The sequence below is a fragment of the Ceratotherium simum genome, chromosome 33 (assembly GCF_057802395.1).
Source record: "Ceratotherium simum simum isolate JZ-2026a chromosome 33, ASM5780239v1, whole genome shotgun sequence".
NCBI lineage: Eukaryota > Metazoa > Chordata > Mammalia > Perissodactyla > Rhinocerotidae > Ceratotherium > Ceratotherium simum.
Window position 1 is genome coordinate 3,691,892 of NC_141932.1, and position 22,081 is coordinate 3,713,972.

Here is a 22,081-nt window from a genome sequence, read left to right on the forward strand (position 1 = left end):
ATGCCTGAGTGGTTGCTTTTTCTACTTGCAACACAAAGTGTGCTTCCTGATACACATGATTCCTTAAAATGAATTATTTATCCCTCGTGTACACCAGTGTCAGGAAGTGTGGGACATTCAGAAACACCAGGACATTTGTGACAAGTAACATCAAATGTTAACATAAAAAGGGTGGCGTACAAGGCGCCAGAGAAACGAGACTCTGGGGGAACCCACGTGCAAACAGAGCTTCAGGTGGGCCTCAGGAAACTCACCTGGAGTTACCTTCAAGTTTAACGGCAGAAACAACGATAAAAACAGACGGCCCTCGCTCAGCAGTGCCCACTGATTAAGCCCAGTAAGTATTTAAACCCGAATATCAAGCCTGTCGTTATCACTCACCCTCCCCGCTCCCCCCAGCGTTGAAACTGATTTTGACAGGACAGCTGGTACCTGTATCTTTCACACCAATGACTGTTTAAAATGACATTGGTCTCCCTTAATTAAAAGTTTTACCTTTAAAAAATTTAACAGACCACCATGAGCAACTTCGGCATCCCAAGCGGTTACCATTCTTTGCTAACTCTGAAAAAACTTTTTTCCTCTCACAAACGTGCTGACTTCCACTGCTTATTAGCTCGGGGCTTCCAGCAGGCACTGTGGGGAGACTGCAGGGGCCTGGGAAGGACGGTGGGCCCCCCTAGTTCTTACCCCGTCAAGGAAACTCACAGATGGTGACAACCTGCCATCTGGACCAGATGGAGGACGTGTGTGATAAAGGGAGAACTCTCCCCATGGTCACTTGTCAAGTCCATCTCCTCCTCTGCCCACCCCCACTTTACTGTAGAGGGAAGGGTGACCCAGAGACACTAAACGCTTTGTCCAAGCTCCTAGAACAACTTACTCAGAGGGCTCGGTCTGGAACCCTGACCCCCTGGCTCCCTGGGGCTCCTGTAAGTTACCAGCCACCGTGAGCCCTCCCGTGTTCCCAAATCCGTTAGACGTGTCGGGACTCGCTTTCCAGTGGGGCTGTGTGGACCTTCCGTGAGGCAGGAGCAGGGGCGAGCGAGAGCCCGTCCACATCGCCCACATCTCCGGGCGGGACCTCTCTGACACCGCGCTGCCCGCGGCTCCGACGTCAGAACTGCTCACCCCGCCGGCGCGGACTACGATTCCCCCGCCCCTAGGTGTGGATCCCGGCGCCCCCCGCCCCTAGGTGTGGATCCGCAGGTGGCGCGTGAGGTTGGTGTTGCGGCTGAAGGTCCTGCCGCACTGGCCGCAGCGGTAGGGCTTCTCCCCGGTGTGGATCCGCCGGTGCACCGTGAGCGACGAGTTCTTGATGAAGGCCTTGCCGCACTGGCCGCAGCGGTAGGGCTTCTCGCCCGTGTGGATGCGCTGGTGCTCGATGAGGTACGCGCTCTGGCTGAAGGCCTTGCCGCACTCGCCGCAGCGGTAGGGCTTCTCGCCCGTGTGGCCGAGCTGGTGCACGACGAGCGACGAGCGCCCCGCGAAGTGCTTCCTGCAGACGGGGCACTCGTAGGGCTTCTCGCCGGTGTGGACGCGCCGGTGCTGCGTGAGCGACGAGTTCTTGCTGAAGGCCTTGCCGCACGCGCTGCACTCGAAGGGCTTCACGCCGCGGTGGAAGCGCTGGTGCTGGATGAGGTAGGAGCTCTGGCTGAAGGCCTTGCCGCACGCGCTGCACACGTAGGGCTTCTCGCCCGTGTGGCTGCGCCGGTGCAGCGTGAGGGAGGAGCTCTTGTTGAAGGCCTTGCCGCAGTCCCCGCACGCGTAGGGCTTCTCGCCGGTGTGGGTGCGCTGGTGCTCCGTCAGGTGCATGTTCTGGCTGAAGGCGCGCCCGCAGTCCCCGCACACGTACGGCTTCTCCCCGGTGTGCGTCCTCTGGTGCACGACGAGGTGCATGTTCTGGCTGAAGGCCTTGCCGCAGTCCCCGCACGCGTAGGGCTTCTCCCCGGTGTGGGTCCTCTCGTGCTGGGCGAGCGAGGAGGTCTTCCGGAAGGCCTTCCCGCACTCGCCGCACGCGTACGGCTTCTCCCCGGTGTGCGTCCTCTGGTGCACGATGAGGTTCATGCGCTGGCTGAAGGCCTTGCCGCAGTCCCCGCACGCGTAGGGCTTCTCCCCGGTGTGGACCCGCTGGTGGATGGTGAGGGACGACCGCTCGAGGAACTGCTTCCCGCACACGGCGCACGCGAAGGGCTTCTCCCCGGTGTGGACCCGCTGGTGCTTCATCAGCGACGAGCTACGGCTGAAGGCCTTGCCGCACTCAGTGCAGTCGTAGGACCTGGAGGGCGGACTGCGGTCTGGATTACCTGAGCAGTCCTTTCCACGCATGGCGAACGGTCGGGCCCCCTCTTCTCCTGGCTCGCCTGGTTGTGGGGGGACCAGGGTGGAGCTCCGGTTGGTGAGGGCCTCGAACTCACGACATTCGGAGGCCGAGTCCCCGGAAATTTCCAGGCGCTCCAGACGGCCCTCTGCGCTTCTCTGCTGCCTCTCCACCCGGTCACCCCACGTCCACGCTCCTTCAAAGGTGGAACCCCAGGCACCATTCCTCAGAGGTCCTTCCGCAACCACCCCAACCGACGGTCTGCCTTCCAAAATGTGCTCCTTCAGATCCGATTCTTTCATTTCAGGTCTAGTCTCCAAGTCTGGGGCAAGGGAAAGAGAAGATGAAATACATGTAGTTAACAACGCTGGCAGCAAGGAATTCCGAAGCCAGGGGAGTGGTGGTAAATGAAACGGAAGACATGACAAGGCACAGACTGAAGAGCAAACGACAACCTGTAGATCAGAGGGGAGCGAGAAGGGAAGCAAGGAGCTCAGGATGCAGAAGCAACATACAAAGCCAAGCGAGCAAAGAGAACAAGAAACGTCCCTTGGGAGGGGGGTGAAAAGGCAGCCAGATGGGAGGGCTCGGAGGAGGGACACCTGAAGAGAAACCACAGAAGTATGCCTCCCAAGCTTGGAGGGGGCAGATCAGAAGGCTCCTGCAAACCTGAGTGAGGAGTTATTGCAACGGGCTCCTCTCTTCCAGGGTTCATCCTGAGTATCCCCGACCAGCTATGCTTCTCAAAGCATTGATGTTTATTAGAAACAATAAACTGCTCACATTCCTGTGGCGTGCGCTGGTTACCCTCCGTCTCCCCGCCCGCCGGCCAAACTCCATCCCTCCCTACCTTGCCCGGTGCCCCCACTCCTGCTTCCGCTGTCCAGCCCTGGAGCAGCAGGTGTCCCTCAGAGCTGGTGCCAGACCCGCTTCTCTTCTCACATCCCTCCGTCCCTGGTAATCACAGCCAGGCCGTGGCTTCCATCCCTTCCTGGGTGTATCCTCCTAAATCTCCATTCCCAGTCTAGGGGGCTCTCCTGAGTTCCAGACTGTATCACAGACCTAATGGCTTCACTCTCAACATTTAAAAATTGTATGATCTTACACAAAAATCTTATAAAAAATGGGAAGAGACAGCCACATGGAGCCCCCATTCCTATGAGGCAACCAAAAGCAGGAGTGGAAGCAATGGTTCCCACTCCCCCATTTAAACCCCCACCTGGCCCCACGACCACTTGAGTCTGAGACTCCTCCTCCCTAAGTCTCACCAAAGGGGTCTGGATTGCAGTATCTTCTACATGCTGACGCCTCCCAAATTTATGCCCGCAGCCCAGACCTCCTCTCTGAGCTCTGCTGAGGAACATTCAAAAGCGGACCTGGCGTCCCTCTGTGATACCTCAAACCTGACACATTTGATATGAAACTTGTGATTTCAAAACCCATCCCCCAAAAAATGATTAAAAAGAAAGAGGCTCATCAAAGAGACTTAGTGAAATAAGTCAGACACAGGAGGACCAACCCTGTCCGACTCCACTCACACGAGGCACCTGGCAGTCAGTTAAGTTCCCAGAGCCAGAAGCAGAAGGGCGGTTCCCAGGGGCTGGAGGGAGGAGGGCGTGGGGTCAGTGCTGAATGGGCGGAGTTGCAGTTTGGGAAGATGAAGAGAGTTCTGGAGATGGATGGTGGCGATGGTTGCACAATAGTATAAACGTACTTAACACCACTGAACTGTACACCTAAAATGGTTAAAATGGTAAATTTCATGTTATGTATATTTTACCAAAAATTTTTTAAAAAGACCTAGCAGTCATCTTGATTCACCCCTTCCCTCCAGCATCCAGACAGTGAACAAGTGCCACTGGACACGCAGAACAGCTTGAAGTGGACCAACTCTCCCCGTCACCACTGCCAGCGACCTGGTCAGCCACCACCTATTTCCTGTCTGAAATGTGCTGCAGCCTCGACCCTCGCCCTCAACATCGCATCCTCCACTCAGCGGTAAGAGGATCTTCTTCGAGTCAAACCAAACCCTCCAGCATCTTCCCAGTGCACCGAGGATCAAAGCCAGTGCCTTCCCACAGGTCCATGGGGCCACCTCTTTTACCTCGCCTCCCGCCACCCTACCCCGCTCGGTTTCCATCAGCCACACGCGCTCTGGGGTGCCTTTTTATTCCCATGTCCACGCCAAGTTCTTCCTGCCTCAGGGCCTTTGCCACTGCTGTCCCCCCACACCTTCCCATGGGCGCTCATCCTTCAGGCCTCAGTTAGCAATCGTCCTCCATAGGGAGGCCTTCCCAGTCCATCCTGTGGTGCAAAGAAGAGCCCTCCCACTAGTCTCCTGCCTGTTTCATCGTGAGCGCTCACTATGGTCTGTGACGACTTTCGTTTGTCCCTTGATGTGATTATTACCAGCTCCCCCAGTGGGAAGTGAGCCCCAGAAGGACAAGGACCTTGTCCGTGCCAGCTCTACAGCCGTGCCCGGCACACAGAAGGTGCCAGGTGAACATGGAGCATCTGCTACGTGCCCAGCATGGCACTAAGCAGCCTGTGTGGAACTTTCCATGCAATCTCGACGACCATCTGTGACTTGGGTCCTGTTAGGATTAGACCCATTTTACAGATGAGGAAACTGGGGCTCTGAGAATGAAGTCACAGACTCCAGGTCACACAGCACATAGGAGGGCAGAGCCGGGATTCAGGTAGTCTGACCCCAGAGCCACAGGCCTGAGGAGTCACTGTCTCGCCATGCATCACTTACCTATCCTGCAGGAAAGGGTTTGAGAAACACTTAAGGTAGGAAAGCTATCCTGGTTTGGGGACCTTGGAGTGTGGCATGATGCCCAAATGTCAGGGCAGACTGTGGCATGGGACACGAAGGCCATGGGGTGGGAGAGGGTAACTCCTCAGTGGGAAGAAAGGAAAGGTGACAGTGGGTTTGGTTTCGGGCCAATGGGCTCTGAGACCCGCTGGAAATAAACCGGCCCGTGGCTCAGAGACCGGAGCAGGTGGGGAGTCCTGGCTGTGCACACAGTTGCAAGTCTTTTGGAGTAAACACTAACTGGAGAAGTCAGGACAGCTGGAGGCAGAAAGCAGCAGAACCCAAGATTAGGGGGCAGGGGAAAGGAAGCAGCCTCCTTTTCCTGGATTGAAACCCTTCATTTTGCAGACGAAACTCATCTGCAAAAAGCAAACACCCAGCTCTCACTCGTGAAAAGCTGTGAAAACACAGCTCGACATCAGCCAGATTAAACCACCCCGCCACACGGCTTTTTCACCACGCAGATCGGCAAAGAGCGAAGCATCTGATGACACATGGCTGGCGATGGCGCGTGGACTCGGGCGTTCTTGCCCACGGTCAAGAGGAATGTTAACAATTTCTGCAGAGGCCATTTTGGCAAAAAGCTGCTAACATACAAAATGCTATGCATTCCTTTTGGTCTCAATGTGGATGTATTTTTTTTTCACAGTACTAGGTTTCTTGTCCTTCAGAGTCTGTTTTTCCATATTCTGTATTTCTACAATTGTTTTTGATCACAAAGTAATTCACACTTGTTAAAGCATCAAACACCAAAAAATAACTTATGAAATGGAAGTCTCTGTAATCTCACCCATCTGAATTAGCAGTTTGTTGTATATTTTTAGAATGTTTTTCCCCAGTGCATATGTTTTGAACAAAAACACACAACACACCTGTATGCACACACACATAAGAATGCACACTTTTTTTTTTCTAAATGGGGCTTCCGGCCAAGATAAGAGTATCAGGGACAAGATTTCCCTCCAGCCTACAGCCTAAAGCAATGGGGGAAAAAAGGACAAATTATATAAAACAAAGGTTTTCAAGACACTGGACATCAGGCAAGGAAGGGCAGTAGTTCCTGAGAGATGGGAATCCAAAGAGGCAGGCCCTACGCCCACCCAGCTTACGCATTGGCAAGTCTGCAGGCCGCAGCACAGGAGGGGAAACTGAGGCCAAGCCCAGCAGACTCCCTGAGTTGAGGAGATGGAACTGAGCAATGAAGGCAAGTAGAGTTCACAGGACAGAGTGCAGGAGAGGAGAGCCGGGCAGACAGAGCGCTCCGGAGATCGTGAGGCCCCCTCCAGTACTCAGATTACTGATCAGAACACACATGTACAGAAACTACCTGAGGATGGGGAAAAACTACCCGAAAGGATCTGAAAACAGTCCTGGGAGCGACGCAGGGCTGGGTCAGTGGCTTCTCACACCAGCCGGCCACGTTCCTCACACCAGGTGATTCATGGAGCATCGGGCAGAACGCTCAGAGGGTCGTGTGGAAGATAAGTCGTCCTAGATGGAGCTCAAGCCATAAAGGCAAAAAGTGAGAGCAGATCAAATGACACGGTGTTGGTGTCAAGACGGATAAATCGATGGATGAGACAGAACAGAGTCCAGGATTAGACCGACACATATGTGGACAGCTGATTTTGACAAAAGTGCAAAGGCAATTCAGTGGAGAAAATTAAGTGGAAATTTTTCAGTGGAAAAATTCTGTCTTTTTAATAAATGGCAGTGGAACAACTGGACATCCGTTTGATGAAAAAAAGAACTTGAATTAACGCCTTATATCATTACAAAAACTAAGTTTAAAGAGATCATAGAACAAAATGTGAAACCTAAAACTATAGAACTTATAGAAGAAAACCCTTGTGGCCTGGAGACAGGTGAAGATTTCTTAGATACAACACCAAAAGCACAATCCCTAAGGACAATAATTGATAAACTGGACTTCTTCAAATTAAAAACTTCTGTCTTCAACAAATGGTGCTGGGCACCTGGATATCCACATTCAAGAGTGACGTTAAAACTGTTTTTACCTCATTCACAAAAATTAACTCAAAATGGACCAAAGACCTAAATGAAGAGCTAAAACTGTAAAACTCTTAGAAGAAAACATAGGAGTAAATCTTCGTGGCCTTGGGTTAGGCAATGGTTTCTCAGATATGACACCAAAAGCACAAGCAACAACGACAAAATAAATTAATTGGACTACATCAAAATTAACAACGTTGTGTCTCAAATGACACCATCGAGAAAGAGAAAAGACTACACACAGAATGGGAGAAAATATTTGCAAAGCATATATCTGCTAAAGGACTTAAGAAGAAGAATAGAAGAATATATAAAGAGCTTTCAAAACTCAATAATAAGGAAACAAACAACCCAAATAAAAAAACAGGCAAAAGACTTGAACAGACATTTCATCGAAGAGAAGATACAGATGGCAAATAAGCCCATGAAAAGATTCTCAATATCAAATGAAAACTACAATGTGGTAAGACTACACACCAAAGGGAATGGCTACAACGAAAAAGATTGAGTGTACTGTTTCCCCAAGCAGTGGAACAACTGGAACTCCCCCGCACTGCTGATGGAAACGTTACACGGTACAACCACTTGGGAAAAAAGCTTGGTAGTTTTTAAAGTGTCCAACCCTTCTATTCCCTGGTGTTTACTCAAGAGAAAGGAAAGCACATGTCTACAGAAAAACCCATACATACATGTTCATAGAGGCTTTATTTGTAATAGTCCAGAACTGGAAACAACCCAAGTGTTCTCCACAAGTGAAGGATAAACCAACTGTGGTCTATCCATAAAGTAGAATATTACTCAGCAAAAAAAACAAGTGAACTGGGGCTGGCCCAGTGGCATAGTGGTTAAGTTCGTGCACTCTGCTTTGGCAGCCCAGGGTTCACTGGTTCAGATCCTGGGCGTGGACCTACACACCACTCATCAAGCCATGCTGAGGCGGCGTCCCACATAGAAGAACTAGAAGGACCTAGAACTAGGATATACAACTATGTACTGGGGCTTTGGGGAGAAAAAAGGAAATAAAAAAAAGAAGAAGATTGGCAACAGATGTTAGCGTGGGGCCAATCTTCCTCAAAAACAAAAAAACAAGTGAACTACTGATACATACAACATGAGTGAACCTCAAAATAATTATGCCAAGTGAAAGAAGTTAGACCAAAAAGAGTACATGCTGTATGATTCCAAGTATATAAAATTCTAGAATATGCAAATTAAACCACAGTGATATAAAGCAGACCAGTGGTTGCCTGGAATGGAGGGTGGGTGTGGGGACGGAGATAAATGGGCACAAGAAACTTTTTGGGGTAATGGGTATGTTCATTATCTGGATCATGGTGATGGTTTTCCAGGTGTATACAGACATCAAAGTGTGTCAAATTGTTCGCTTTAAATATGTGCAGTTAATTGTAGGTCAATTGTACTTTCAGGAAAGCTGTTAAAGAACTAGGACCATACCCTCCTTTTGAAAGTTAGTGTTTTTACCTAAAAATATATCAAGGGACATCTATCCATGTCAATGCTTCCAAAGAGTGCTCATCTCTGAAGAGCTGCATGGTTTCCATCATATTAACATAGCTTGATATGTTTAGTTAGTCTTGTAAAGGTGGGCATTTAGGTCGTTTCTCTGTTTTTCTTCCTACGTAAAACTTTGCACACTTACAAGAAGATTTCTAAAGGATATATTCCTAAAAATAGAATTGTTCAAAATTTGGCTGATAATGCCAAACTGTCTTCCAAAAGAGTTGTCCCAATTTTATATTCCTAAAATGAGAGAGTCCCTTTCCCTACACCCTGACAATACAGGCTATCACCATTCTTTTTCATTTCTGCGTACCTCATGGGCAAAAACTTTATTTCTTTGACTCAATTTGTATTTCTTTGACTATTAGTAAGGTTTAAAAATATTTTATAAAGTGTAACCTCAAGAATTTCTACATCTATGAATTGCCAGCTTGTAAGTTTGGTCCATCTTTCTATCATCCACTCCTTCTCTTATCTATTCCTAGGAGCTCTTTATAGAATTATAACCCTTTGACCATTATACATGTGGTAAATATTATTCCCCATTTCATCACCTATCAACTTTACTTTTAGCTTTGAGTAGAGTAACTTAAACTTTCTACGTAGTCCAATCTGTCATTCTTTTTTCTTATTATTTTCGTAGTCCTCAAGTGACAGGCCAATGGCGAGTAACTCAGCGAAGCTGCCGCCTTACCCAGTGAGACCAGGTTCCGGAAGTTCTCCAGCATCACATCTCTGTACAGGGCCCTCTGGGCCAGATCCAGCTGCTGCCACTCCTCCTGGGTGAAGTCCACAGTCACATCCCTGAACGTCACTGATTCCTGTAAGAGGAAACCCACAACCACTCACCGCAGGGCCCTCCTTACCGAGGTCTGGAGAAACATCCAGAAAAGCCAAAAGGATTTAGGGAAGGCAGACAGGATGTATCTGAAGTGATTTCAACAAGGTGCAGAGTTCTGAAGGGACCGACCACTCACAGTTTCCTTGGTGCCTGATTCTACTGGGATGGTCCTCAGACAGAGAAATAAAACAAATACGAGACTGTTTAGAGCAGCAAGTCACAGATCTGAGAAACAGAGAAGGAATCAAAGGCAAAACGCTCATAACCCCATAAATCGACACACGCGTCAGGCACCAGCCACGGCAGGATCCTGGATGGAATCCAGAAGTTCCACACACTCTCCTGAGCCCCCACGAAGCTGCAGGCACTGGGCTGCGTGCTGAGATCAGACACGGAAGGTTCAAGAACTAGTTCCTCATGGGAGAGGCAGCGGAAAACACACATTATTGACCCACAATCTGGTCACTACCACCCTGCAGGTCTGAACAAAATTCTCCAGGCGCCTGAGCAACTGCAGCTTTAGGGGGCGTCCAGGAAGACTTGAGAAGGGTGAGGCCAAGTGTAGTCTGGGGGAGAACTAGTGGTTGGGTCCTTGGGGGGAGATCCAGGGGTGGGAGGGTTGGATCAAGACCTGAGGCTTAAAAGGCAGATTAGCCCACCAGGAACGGTGAGAAGTTCACATGGCGGAAGCAGAAGCACCTGCCCGGCTGACGCCGTTACCCTGTGGGTGATGAGTGTGGCCTAGCATGGCAGGTGATGATGAAGGTGACGATGTTGATCAGAACGGTGACAAGACCCATCACTTATTATGTAGTTGCTCTGTGCCAGCTACTGTTCCAAGTGCTTGCTGTGGGCTGAATTATGTCCTCCCCCAGATCCCTATGTTGAAGTCCTAACCCCCAGCACCCAGAATGGGACCTTATTTGGAAATGGGGTCATTGCAGATATAATTAGTTAAGATGAAGTCATACTGGAGAAGGTGGGCCCTAATCCAATGTGACTGGTGTCCTTACAGAAAAGGGAAATTGGGCAAGAGACAGGCACAGAGGGAGAACACCGTATGCAGACGGAAGTTATGCTGCCACGGTCAAGGAACTACCAGAAGCTAGGAGAAAGGCCTGGAACAGATCCTTCCCTAGCGCCTTCAGAGGGAGCAGGCCCGCTGACACCCTGATCTTGGACTTCCAGCCTCCAGAACTGTGAGAAAATAGATTTCTGTTGTTTAAGCCGCCCAGTCTGTGGTACTTTGTTTTGGCAGCCTGAGCAGACTGATAAGTCTGTCTGGCTCACTACTGTATCTCAGTGTTCAGACCAATGCCTGGCATACAGTAGATGCTCAATAAATAGCTCTTGAATGAATAAATGGACCCATGAGTAAGGGTGACGTGAGGATTAAACAAGTTAACCCATGTTTGATGCTCAGACCAGCGCACAGCATACAGTAGGTGCTCAATAAATAGCACTTGAATGAATAAATGGATCCATGAGTAAGGATGGTGTGAGGATTAAACGAGTTAATCCATGTTTGATACTGAGAACAATGCGTAGCATACAGTAGGTGCTCAGTAACCATCAGGTACTGTCACTGACACCCGCAGGTCCTTGGCTCACTACAGCTCCCACCCATGCACCCTGAAGCACGACTCACCCTCCCTGGGAGGAGGCCTCACCTGGTGGCCAGTCATTCCCATGTGCCCATCCAGGGGCCCTGGGCTCACGCTGGCCTCCTCTGCCTCTGGCCACCACCACTTGATGAGGGGGCAGTGCAGGCCAGTGGTTAAGTTTGGGCTCGGGAACCTGACAGCCTGCAATGAAATCCTGGCTCTGCCTGTCCACGGCTGTGTTTCCTTGGGCAACTGTCTTAACCTTTCTGAGCCTCGTTTGTTCAATGGGCTTCATATTAACAATGTCCCCCTTAGTAGCTGTCGTGGGGGTGTAATGAGGTAAGGCACATATGGTTCCAGCACTGTGTGGAGTAAGCTCTCAATGAACATCAACTATTCTATTATCATTTGATTAATTTTGACATTTCATACATATCTTGTATATATTTATATTTATTATTATTAATACTTATTTTATTATATTATTATTGTTTATTTGGCCCAATATATCCTTTGGCCAGCCCAGCTATTAATCTTTTTATTTTTTTGTGAGGAAGATCAACCCTGAGCTAACATCCAATGCCAATCCTCCTCTTTTTCCTTGAGGAAGACTGGCCCTGGGCTAACATCCATGCCCATCCTCCTCCACTTTATATGGGGTGCCGCCACAGCATGGCTTCACAAGTAGTGCATCAGTGCGCACTCAGGATCCGAACTTGCAATCCCCAGGCCACCGAAGCGGAACGCGCCCACTTAACCGCTATGCCACCAGGCTGGCCCCCCCAGCTATTAATTTTATTAAACCACTTTACAGAGGAATGACTGACATACAAAAAACTGCACATATTTCATGTATACAACTTGATAAGTTTACAAGTGTATACCTGTGAAACCACTGCCACACTTGAGGCCACAAACTTACCCATCATCTCCCAAAGTATCCTCCTGCCCCCTTCATTTTTTTGTTTTAATTTTTAAAATGTAATAATTCCTTCTGAAAGTCTTCCCTAAGTATGCTCCACTTCAATGAACTCCCTCAATAATATATTGACTGAGCAGGCTCCATGTACCGAGCCTGGGCAGGCACTGGGGAAGCACTGAACACAAAAATCTTGGAAGTCTGGGAGCCCACACCTTACAGCAAGGATGCTGGGAGGGCAGGGGGATGCTGGGAGGGCAGACGGCAGGGGGATGCTGGGAGGACAGACGGCAGGGCCCACCCTCCTCTGAAGAGTCCGGGAGATCCCCCTAGATATGGGGTTCAACCCAAATGCACTGAACCTCTCTGAGTCCTTTCTGTGTATGTGTCTGAGGCCACTCATTCTAGTGCTTCATCTATTTTGGTTTGCTGTCTAACGCACAAACAATTTGCCACAGGAACATCTCACCAAATTCCAAAGAGCTGAAATCAGACAGGCTCTATTTTTTTTTTATCAGAATGTAATTACACTAGAACTGCTTAAGAAAAAAAATTTACACCAAAAATCCCAACCACACTGAAATAAAAACAATTGACAAGTCCTTCTAAATAACGTAGGTAGAAGAAATCAAGACAACAATCACAGACAAGTTAAAAATGAGGACATTATGTGGCCAGCCCGGTGGCACAGCAATTAAGTGCGCGCGCTCTGCTGTGGCGGCCCGGGGTTCGCAGGTTCGGATCCCGGGCGCACACCGACGCACTGCTTGCTAAGCCATGCTGTGGCGGCGTGCCATATAAAGTGGAGGAGGATGGGCACGGATGTTAGCCCAGGGCCAGTCTTCCTCAAGAAAAAAGGGGAGGATTGGCATTGGATGTTAGCTCAGAGCTAGTCCTCCTCACAAAAAAAAAAAAATGAGGACATTACGGTGCACCTGCTTTAAATAGTCAAGAGTTCCTTAAATGGTTAAATAGAGAGTTATCATACGACCCAGCAGCTCCACTCCGGTAAATATCCAGAGAACTGAGAACAGCTGCCCAAACAAAAAACTCATACACTAATGTTCACTGCAGCATTCCTAGTAAGACCCAAAAAGTGGAAACAACCCAAATGCCCGTCACCTGATGAATGGATAAATAACATGTGGTCTCTCCATACAGTGGAATATTATTCAGCCACGAAAAGGAATGAAGCACTACTTAGGCTACAGAAATGTCCAGAATAGGCAAAAGAGACAAAAAGTCAATTAGCGGTTGCCAGGGGCTGGGGGTCGATGGGGGAAATGGCAGTGAGTGCTAACAGGTACACATTTCCTTTATGGGGTGATGAAAATGTTCTAAAATTGACTGTGGTGATGGCTGCACAACTCTGCGAATATGCCATGAACCCATGAATTGTATCCTCTGGGGTATGTGGGGTATATCTCAATAAAGGTGTTAATAAGGACATGACAAACCAAAACTCACAGATAAGTGAACTGACACATCTAGACATAAAAATAAATTCCAGGTGGATATAAAAGATTCAAAAGTTCACTGTTAACATCCAAATGATAAACGGAGAAAAGTAAGAATACAGAGGTGATGTGTGACCTGTGGATGGAGAAACCCTTTTACAGCTTAAAGACAATGGAGGACACCACAGAAATGGAGAGATTCGATTTTAAAAATATGGAATGCTTTTGTACTTAAAAATATGAAATAAATAAAAAGCAAACCTGGGAAGAATATTTGCCACAAATATTTACACACACATGCACTTCTTTAAAATCTTCAAGAATGCTAAGATTCCTGTGCACTGGTAAACCACAAGATAGATAACTTACCCACCTGCAGAAATGGCTAATAACCATTTCCTAAAAATCAAACCTCACAGAGAATACAAACAACGCTACTGAGAAAGAGATCACGTGATGCCATTTGTCACCTACCACACTCAGGGTTTATACCGCTTGTCATTTATATCCATTTATCATTTATATCCAACATGCAGAATAAACACCCGACAACGGCCAGTGTAACCGCAAAGCTGGTGGGAATGGATGCTGCCCCAACCAACTGGGAGAGTACTACGAAGACTCACTCAGGAAACGCCTCAAAAATATTGAACCCAGTACTTCAAGGAATCATCCCTAAAGAAATCATACAAAACGCAGGGAAGGATTTATGTCCAGCCATGTCCCTCGTGACATCATTTATAATCACAAATAACTGGAAACAAATGTCCAACAATCAAGGAACCATTAAGTGAAACAGCCATGGCCACTAGATAAAATTTTTATGTAGCTTTTAAAACAGATGTTATCGAGGAGTCTTTAACCACGTGGAGAAATGCTTAGGATGAAATCTTCAACGAAAAAGCAGGAAATAAAACTGCTTAGCCAGGGTGATTCTTATTTTTGCAAAACAACACGCAACCAGGGAAAGACACACCCTTCGAGCGTGGCTGTCATTGGGTAAGTCCACAGTGACTGACTGACTCTCTTAGCTGGTTCTGCTGGGTTTTCTGAGCTTTTGATAATGATCATGCATTTCCTTACCTACCAGGAATTTTCTCTTATGATTCATAGCATCAAAAAGTGATTTTAAAAAAAGTCAAACCCACCAATACTGGATGAACATTTGGGTCCACTGACTATGCAGCCAAAACAAAGGCAGGGGAAATCCCTACTGCATGAAGTTAGATGAAAAAAACCCTCAAGATTAAAATGGCAGAGCCAAAACTTGGTTGATTTTTAAAAATAACAGTCAGAGAAGGGAGACAATAAATGAACACACAAATATCCACATGGTTATCTCTGGGGAGAGGAACGAGCAGGGAATTACATTGTCTCACCTACAGTTTACTGGATTTTCCCCATTTTTCATAAGAAGCATTTATATATATGTGTGTGTATATATATATATATTACGAAATATTTTTTGCATGAAAGAAAGTTTAGAGAAAAACACAACAGCCACATAACGCACCCCCCACTAAAACGTCATAACACATCCAGGAGAGCAGAGAGCCCGCGTGCCCACCACAGGCCCCGCCTCCCTCTGCCAGGGGCACCCACTGCCTCACACGTGCACCTTGGCCCAGCACAGGTCGGTGCTTTCGCCGCACACATGGGTGTTCAGAAGGGACATTCAGTGTCTGCCCACTGTCACGCGTCCAGCATCGTGCTGCTCAGTCCCTCTGCAGGGGCCTTTTCCCACGTGATGTAACGTGTTTAAGCCACCACTTCCCAGGTGTCCTGTCCCCCAACGTTGACCAAAGCCAGTGTCAGGGCACCGCCCTCCCTCGTCAGGGCAGACACAGCTCCCAGGAGACCGGGCCAAGGCTGTGGGCCCTGGAGGGGTCAGGTGGTCAGAGGGTCATCCCTGAGCAGAAGCCTCTGGAAATGAGTGTGAGGCGACGTGACTCACCAGGGCCTCGTCCCTCAGCAGCTGGGCAGCCATCCCTCCACTGCCCACGGTGACCGGGGGACGGGCGGGCTGTGAGGGGGAGAAAGAGGGAGGCGCATTGAGAGCCCAGGCCTCGGCCCTCACAATGCAGACGGGACAGACAGACAGAGAGGGACACACACATTAACAGAGGACACTTTGGATGCTTACCGCATGCAAGGCACTTGACAAACGTCTCTCAGTTAACCCTCCTGACACGTCTCCAAGGTGGACACCAATTACAACCACCCCATTTCACAGATGAGGAAACTGAGGCCCAAAGAGATGAGCCACTCGCCCAGTTGGGATTGGAGCTGGGCTGAGCACATCCAGGTCCTCGTGCTGCACCACTAGGCTGTGCTGTCTCTCAAATGCATGCCCGGACACCGGTGCACGGAAACACCCCCGACACACACACACACACACACACACACACACACACACACACACACTGCCATTCCCTTGGGCTGTGGGAGCAACAGGACCCGCTGTCCCCTCCCTGGCTCTCAGTGCTGGCCCGAGGCCCCACCAGACGTGCCAACGTTTGTCCCCACCCCTGCGGGCGCTTCCCCACTTCTCATGGGGTCACGGAGAGGTTCAACCAACAGACACACGTGCGGAGCTCGTAGCCGAGCCGTGCGGCGCAGTCAGAGCTCAACACACACCAGCTGTTATCATCACTGCTGTTGTCAGTTGAGTATGTTCCAAACTGGGATGCAGTCACCCAGGGGCCATCAGCAGGAGAACTCAGAGATGGCGTTAAGTGACACTGATTCACCAGCGAGATGCATCCCAGCCCAATTCCCTTCCAGTTCTCTGACACGCTCAGGAGAGAAGTCTCAGCAGCAGCCAGCGTGTCCCAACACCCCTCCAGGCCTCCCCACCCTCTCCTTTGAACAAAACAAAAGCAGAGCTCAGGCCCCCCAGGTAAGCAGACCATACTATCTAGTTAGAATTACCTGGCTTTATTTCCATTTGTTTTAATGCTTGTCTCCTTTTTCACAGCGAAGCCCAGCTTCTATTTACAGCAGTCACACAGAGCACTCTTCTAAACTAAGCTGATTTAATTAAAAAATAAACAAATCAGTGAGCCAATTTAAATAAAAGACAAACTAAAACACAGGACAGGTGGCACAGGTTAGAGCAAATTCTTGGAGTTTAAGACATGGTTCAGTTCTGGCTGCACGGTGACCTGCCAGGACTTGCATGCCTCCCAGGATGGGGAACTCACTCCCTGTATCACCAACACCTCTGACTGGAAATAAGTTTTCCTTTTGCTGTAAGCCAAAATATGCCTCCCTAAATCTCCAACCCCTCAGGATCAGCTGGAAAAACCCCAGACCTCACCTACAGAAAAGTCCTTTAGCTACTGTGCCATTTCTCAAAGTGCCAGAATCCCTAGGGATGCTTATTAAAATATTATTATTCGCTGGCCCAGCCCAGTGGCGTAGTGGTTAAGTTTGCCCTCTCCACTTTGGCAGCCTGGGACTCGCAGGTTTGGATCCCGGGCATGGACCTATGCACCGCTTATCAAGCCATGCTGTGGCAGGTATCCCACATATAAATTAGAGGAAGATGGGCATGGATGTTAGCCCAGGGCCAATCTTCCTCAGCAAAAAGAGGAGGATTGGCAACAGATGTTAGCTCAGGGCTAATCTTCCTCACACACACACACACACAAAAAAAATACATTATTATTCAGAATATAGATTCCTAGGCCCCTGCCCAGATGCTCTGAATCAAACCATCTGGGATGGGGTCCCGGAATCAGAATTTCCAAACAATCCTGATGATTCTGATGCTTCTTAAAGTCAAAGAAAAGTCTTTTTGAGGGCAAATGGCCCCAATTTTCACAAGCAAATGCTACATGAGTTTAACTGCAGGGGGCATACACAAGCGCAGGTTAGCACAAGTCTTGAGAACAGTGGTTCTCCACCGGGGGTGATCTGGGCCCCCAGGAGACATCCGGCAATGTCTGGAGACATTCGTGGTTGCCACAGTCTGGGGGAGGGGTGCTGCTATGGGCATTTAGTGGGTCAAGACCAGGGATGCTGTTAAACATCCTACAATGCACAGGATGGCCCCCACAACAAAGAGGGTCAACAGCGCGGAGGTTAAGAAGCCCCACCGCAGATCAGAAGGATCTCGGAAGCGTGGGCTCGTGTCTCTTACCCTTCACATCTGTACCCTCCACAGCACCATGCCCGGCCCGCAATTAGCCCTCAGTAAAAACATCCTCCAGCTTCAAACTCTCCAGTGGCTTCCCACAGACTGAGAAATCACCCCCATCTTCCCCACTGGCCTTCCCCCTCCTCGTCTGCTCCCCCGCCCCTAACACCTGGCCACAGGCACCCCGGCTTTCGCACCTGCTGTTCCCTCTGCAGGGAATGCTCTTCCCATGGCTGGCTCCTTCACACTCAAACGTCACCTCCTTGGAGAAATCTCTCACCCTGAGGCGTCTGAGATCAAGCAGCGCCCACCCTCACCCCCGCCATCTTTCTACAGCACACCTCATTATTGACAATTGTCTTTTTACAAAGTTTTCAAGCTTGTCATCTGTCTTCCCTCCACCAGAATGGAAGCCCCCGGGGACCAGAGACAATCGTTTTTGCATTGTGTCTCTGGCCTTTAGGACAATGTGTGGCACACAGGAGGCGCCCAAACATCCAGTTGAATGAATAAATGAGCCAACTTCTAGCACTGGCCAAGATGCAAGGACACGGCTCCCACATACAGCTGAAGGGACAAGTGTCCCTCAACCTCTCGGGAAAGTGGGCTGGCAGATGCGAACCCCATAACCCAGCCACCCTGTTCCTGGGACGCTGCCTGGAGCAACCAGAGCTCCACGTAAAAGCTTATACACAGAAAAAAGACGCTGATTGTAGCACTGTTCTGAGAGGCAAAAACCACCAACCAACAATCATACAAAAACTTGGAAACAAACTAAGCACCCAGCAGTGAAGCCATGGTCGAATAAATGGCAGGCATCCGTTCTATGAAATTGCAGTGGCCTCCAGAAAGCAGGAGTTAGTCTGACGTCACAGATATGTCACTTGATTAAGTAAGAAAAGCAAGTTGCCCAGTCTCGTACATACCTTTAACCCCTTTGTGTGAAACCAAACCAGCACGTGGGGGGTGTGCTTCCGTGCCGCGTGTCTGAGCCCGGGGAAAGCCATGGAATGAGGGACACCCAGTGGTGCCTCGAGGGGACAGAGTGGGAATGCGAACGGGGAGTCATTAATTTTTTTCCTTTGTGTTCTTTTGTTTCCCTGGGTGCAGTGACTTCATATTACTGTTGTAATTTAATCTAAAAAAATGTATTCTTTCTGGACTGGCAGTCTCGGACTCCTATCCCTGCACTGTGAGGTCCACAACACTGGCTCCTTTGGCTGGACGTGGATGACACCAGAGCCGGCTTACTCAGGAGGCACACTGGGCCCGGGGGCCACGAGCATGTCTTAATTTGTTTTAAAATCATAAGAAAAAAAGGTGAATCTAATCCAGCCTGGATTATATTTGTCTTTATAGCAGTTCGATCACAAACCATAATCTTTAATGTTTTTCTTTTTATGTAAAAAGGAGCCCATGAAGGCAACAAAGGCACTGTGGCCCTGAGAGCGACATGTGCCCGGGGCTGGTGACCACTGAACCCAGTGTGGCCTGAGATCTGTGGCTGCAAAGCCAGCGGCTTCCTCATTTATCCTCTTCCCCTGAGCTTTCTGGCATTTCCTTCCTTTCATTGTTTCTAAGGGGAGATTCCCATGGGGAAAAATATCGTGCACCTTTGTCTCAGATGAGTGGAAAGGAAAAAAGATTTCCCACTTGTCTGGTGGTTAAGTGTGAGGGTTCTGGAACCTGCATGCCTGGCTGTAGAGTCAGATGATTCACTTAAAGTCTCTGAGCCTCAGTTTCCCCATCTGTAAAATGGGGTGATGGGGGTCCTACCTTGGAGATACTGAGATGCCCATAAATGAGGTCATCCTGGCAAACTGCCCAGAACAGCACTTTGAGTGCCCAATACTCGTTCCCTGAACAAATCAAGCCCTGGTCAGGAGTGGGTAGGGGACAGTGACCCTTCAGAGGACTCTGACCCCCCCCTTTAAGAAGGCCCTCTCACAGGGGGCTGGCCTGGTGGCACAGCGGTTAAGTTCACACACTCCACTTCGGCAGCCCGGGGTTCGCAGGTTTGGATCCCGGGTGCAGACATACTCACCGCTCATCAAGCCATGCTGTGTGTGGCAGGCATCCCACATATAACCTAGAGGAAGATGGGCACAGATGTTAGCCCAGGGCCAATCTTCCTCAGCAAAAAGAGCAGTACTGGCAACAGATGTTAGCTCAGGGCTAATCTTCCTCACCAAAAAAACAAGAAAGGCCCTGTGGGAGACAAGAGAAGAAACAGCCCCTCTTAGCCCCACATCCTGTCACCACACACTTGCCGCCCTTCCAGGTCCCCACCCGCTCCAGAGCCTTCTATGGGCCAGACAAGGCTGTGATGGGCAGGAAGGAGCTGGGGACTCTGGGGGCCCTAGGCTAGATGTGTGGGGTGGGGCAGGAAGGCAGGCAGCTCTGCTAGGCCCACCTGTCCAGGCGTACACAGTCCTTCACACACACTTTTGGAAGGGGCACACCCAGAGGCACCCTCACAAAGACACCATGGACAGAAATAAAGGCAGACACACACACTTACCCAGAGACATGGACACACACAGTCACCCAGAGATACCCCCCAAGAGAGACAGGCAAAGACCAGACACAGGTGGACACCCAGAGACACCAAGACAGGTAGGCGTACACACAAGCAAAGGAAGGGCACACGAGCCACCCAGAAACACACACAGAGACAGCCAAAGCCGGAGTGTCCGCGCAGCACACAGTCAGGAGCACACACAGACCCGCCTTCTTCCTGACACATCAGATCAGGTCGTAATCCGAGCCCACACGCCCTCACCCCCGGGCTGCACACCCTCTCTCCGGCCAGGGCCCCTCACCCTCTCCCTCAGCCCATACTCCCCTGCCCTGAGTCCGCAGTCCCCTCACCTGGGCCCGCACACCCTCCCCTTCCTCCACACCCCCTCCCGGGCCCGCACACCCCTGCTCTGGTCTGCACGCCCTCCCCCCGCCCGGCGTCCACACGCCCCTCACCTGGGGCCGCACGCCCTCCCCGCAGCCCGCCCCTCCCCCTCTCCCCCTCTCCTCCTGCCCCCGCCCCGCCCGCCGCAGGACTCACCGCGCCCCGCCGCCAAGACAATGACCGGTGCCCGCGAGGCCCGCCCGACCGCACTGCGCCTGCGCGGACGGCGCCAGACTACTCTTCCCAGAAGCCCGCGCGCCGGTGCCTCGGCTCCGGCCTCCCACGGAGCGGAGCCCAATGGACCCGAGCACAGCCGATCCCGAGACCCGACCGCGCCCCTCCATCTCCCAGAGGCCTCCGCGGCACCGCAGCCGTAGGGGTGGGGTTTGTGTGGTAATTGAGAGGGCAGGGGGTAAGGGGGGAGGGGGAGAGGAAGAGGGGAGGGGTAGAGGGAGGAGAAAGGAGAGGGGGAGGAAGAGGGGAAAAGATGGGGAGGGAGGAGGGGTGGGAAGGGGACAGGTGGGAGACGGAGTAGGGAGGGAGTAGAGGTGAGAGGAGGAAGGAAGGGAAAAGAAGGGCGAAGGGAAGGAGAGGAGGGTAGTTTGCAAGGGTAGTTTGCCACCCCAAAATATGCCTCTTTGGGATATGGATTACTTTTGGTTGATTATTTTTAAGAAAGAGGACATTTTTCAGGACGTTTTTCTTTTACCTCCTCTCTAAACTGCCTAAAAGAATTTGGATGAATGGCCCGTAACAGAAATAGAGCCATCCCCAGAGATGTCCACGAAGACTGCAGGCTGAGTGTGGTGGGGGAGACTGGCAGGGCCTACAGAGCAGAGTTCTCTCCATGTCCCAATGTCTTTGCAAGGTGTACAAACACCAGACTTTGGCTTTTCTATCTCCCTGTGAAGTCCCAAACCACTACCCTCAACATCCTTCTTTGTCTTTAGCTGAAGATGGCAGTTAAGGTGGTGACTTTGGCCAATTTGGTGAGTTACTGGGTTTTCCTGGGTCTCTCCCATGTATACCTATTATTAAACTTTGTGATAAATAAATGAAAAGCAATAGGATATATTGGAGTATATGAGGAAGCCATTTGGTATAAAACTAATTCGGCCTGACATTGTTTTTCCAAAAGGGGCTGCAGTGGCCTGTTGAGCATGCATTATACATCTGCTTTAAATATTTACTATGCCCCAAAGACAAGAATGATGCTCCTAAAGCTAGGAATGTAGTTTCCTCCCATATAGGCGTTTCTTTAAGAATAACTGTCTCTTCCTGGAAACTAAGGATTAATTACTGACCTGCTGTGCTCACTTTGTGACCACTGACCCGCTGACCACCGACCTGCTGTGCCAGCTAAGCATCTTGTGACAATTGTAAAAAGGACATTCCTATCATATGTGATGTATGCTCTTTGTTCCAAGACAGTATATAACCACTCTGTACACCCCACTTCTTTAGTGCCCTTCCTTGGGGAAGTAAGGCCCCGGGCTATGTGGTCCTCAGATCTGGCTCATAATAAACTCACCTCAATTTTGA

The 22,081-nt window shown here is 49.9% G+C and overlaps 1 protein-coding gene across 6 annotated transcripts; it reads right to left on the bottom strand.

Moving 5' to 3' along the window:
- Positions 1–61: 61 nt before the first annotated feature.
- Positions 62–20,814, bottom strand: ZNF71 (zinc finger protein 71). 6 transcript variants are annotated; one of them, XM_087421054.1, is made up of 6 exons: positions 20,696–20,814; positions 19,679–19,842; positions 16,425–16,523; positions 15,448–15,516; positions 9,367–9,493; positions 62–2,642 (listed from the first exon to the last, which is right to left on the bottom strand). In XM_087421054.1, the coding sequence occupies exons 4-6, from the start codon at positions 15,478–15,480 to the stop codon at positions 1,192–1,194; spliced, it is 1,611 nt and encodes a 536-aa protein (XP_087277180.1). In that variant the 5' UTR covers positions 15,481–15,516; positions 16,425–16,523; positions 19,679–19,842; positions 20,696–20,814; the 3' UTR covers positions 62–1,191. The 6 variants fall into 6 exon arrangements, with proteins under 6 accessions (XP_087277180.1, XP_087277183.1, XP_087277182.1 ...); XM_087421057.1 differs by lacking the exon at positions 15,448–15,516; XM_087421056.1 differs by lacking the exons at positions 15,448–15,516; positions 16,425–16,523.
- Between the last annotated feature and the right edge of the window lie 1,267 nt (positions 20,815–22,081).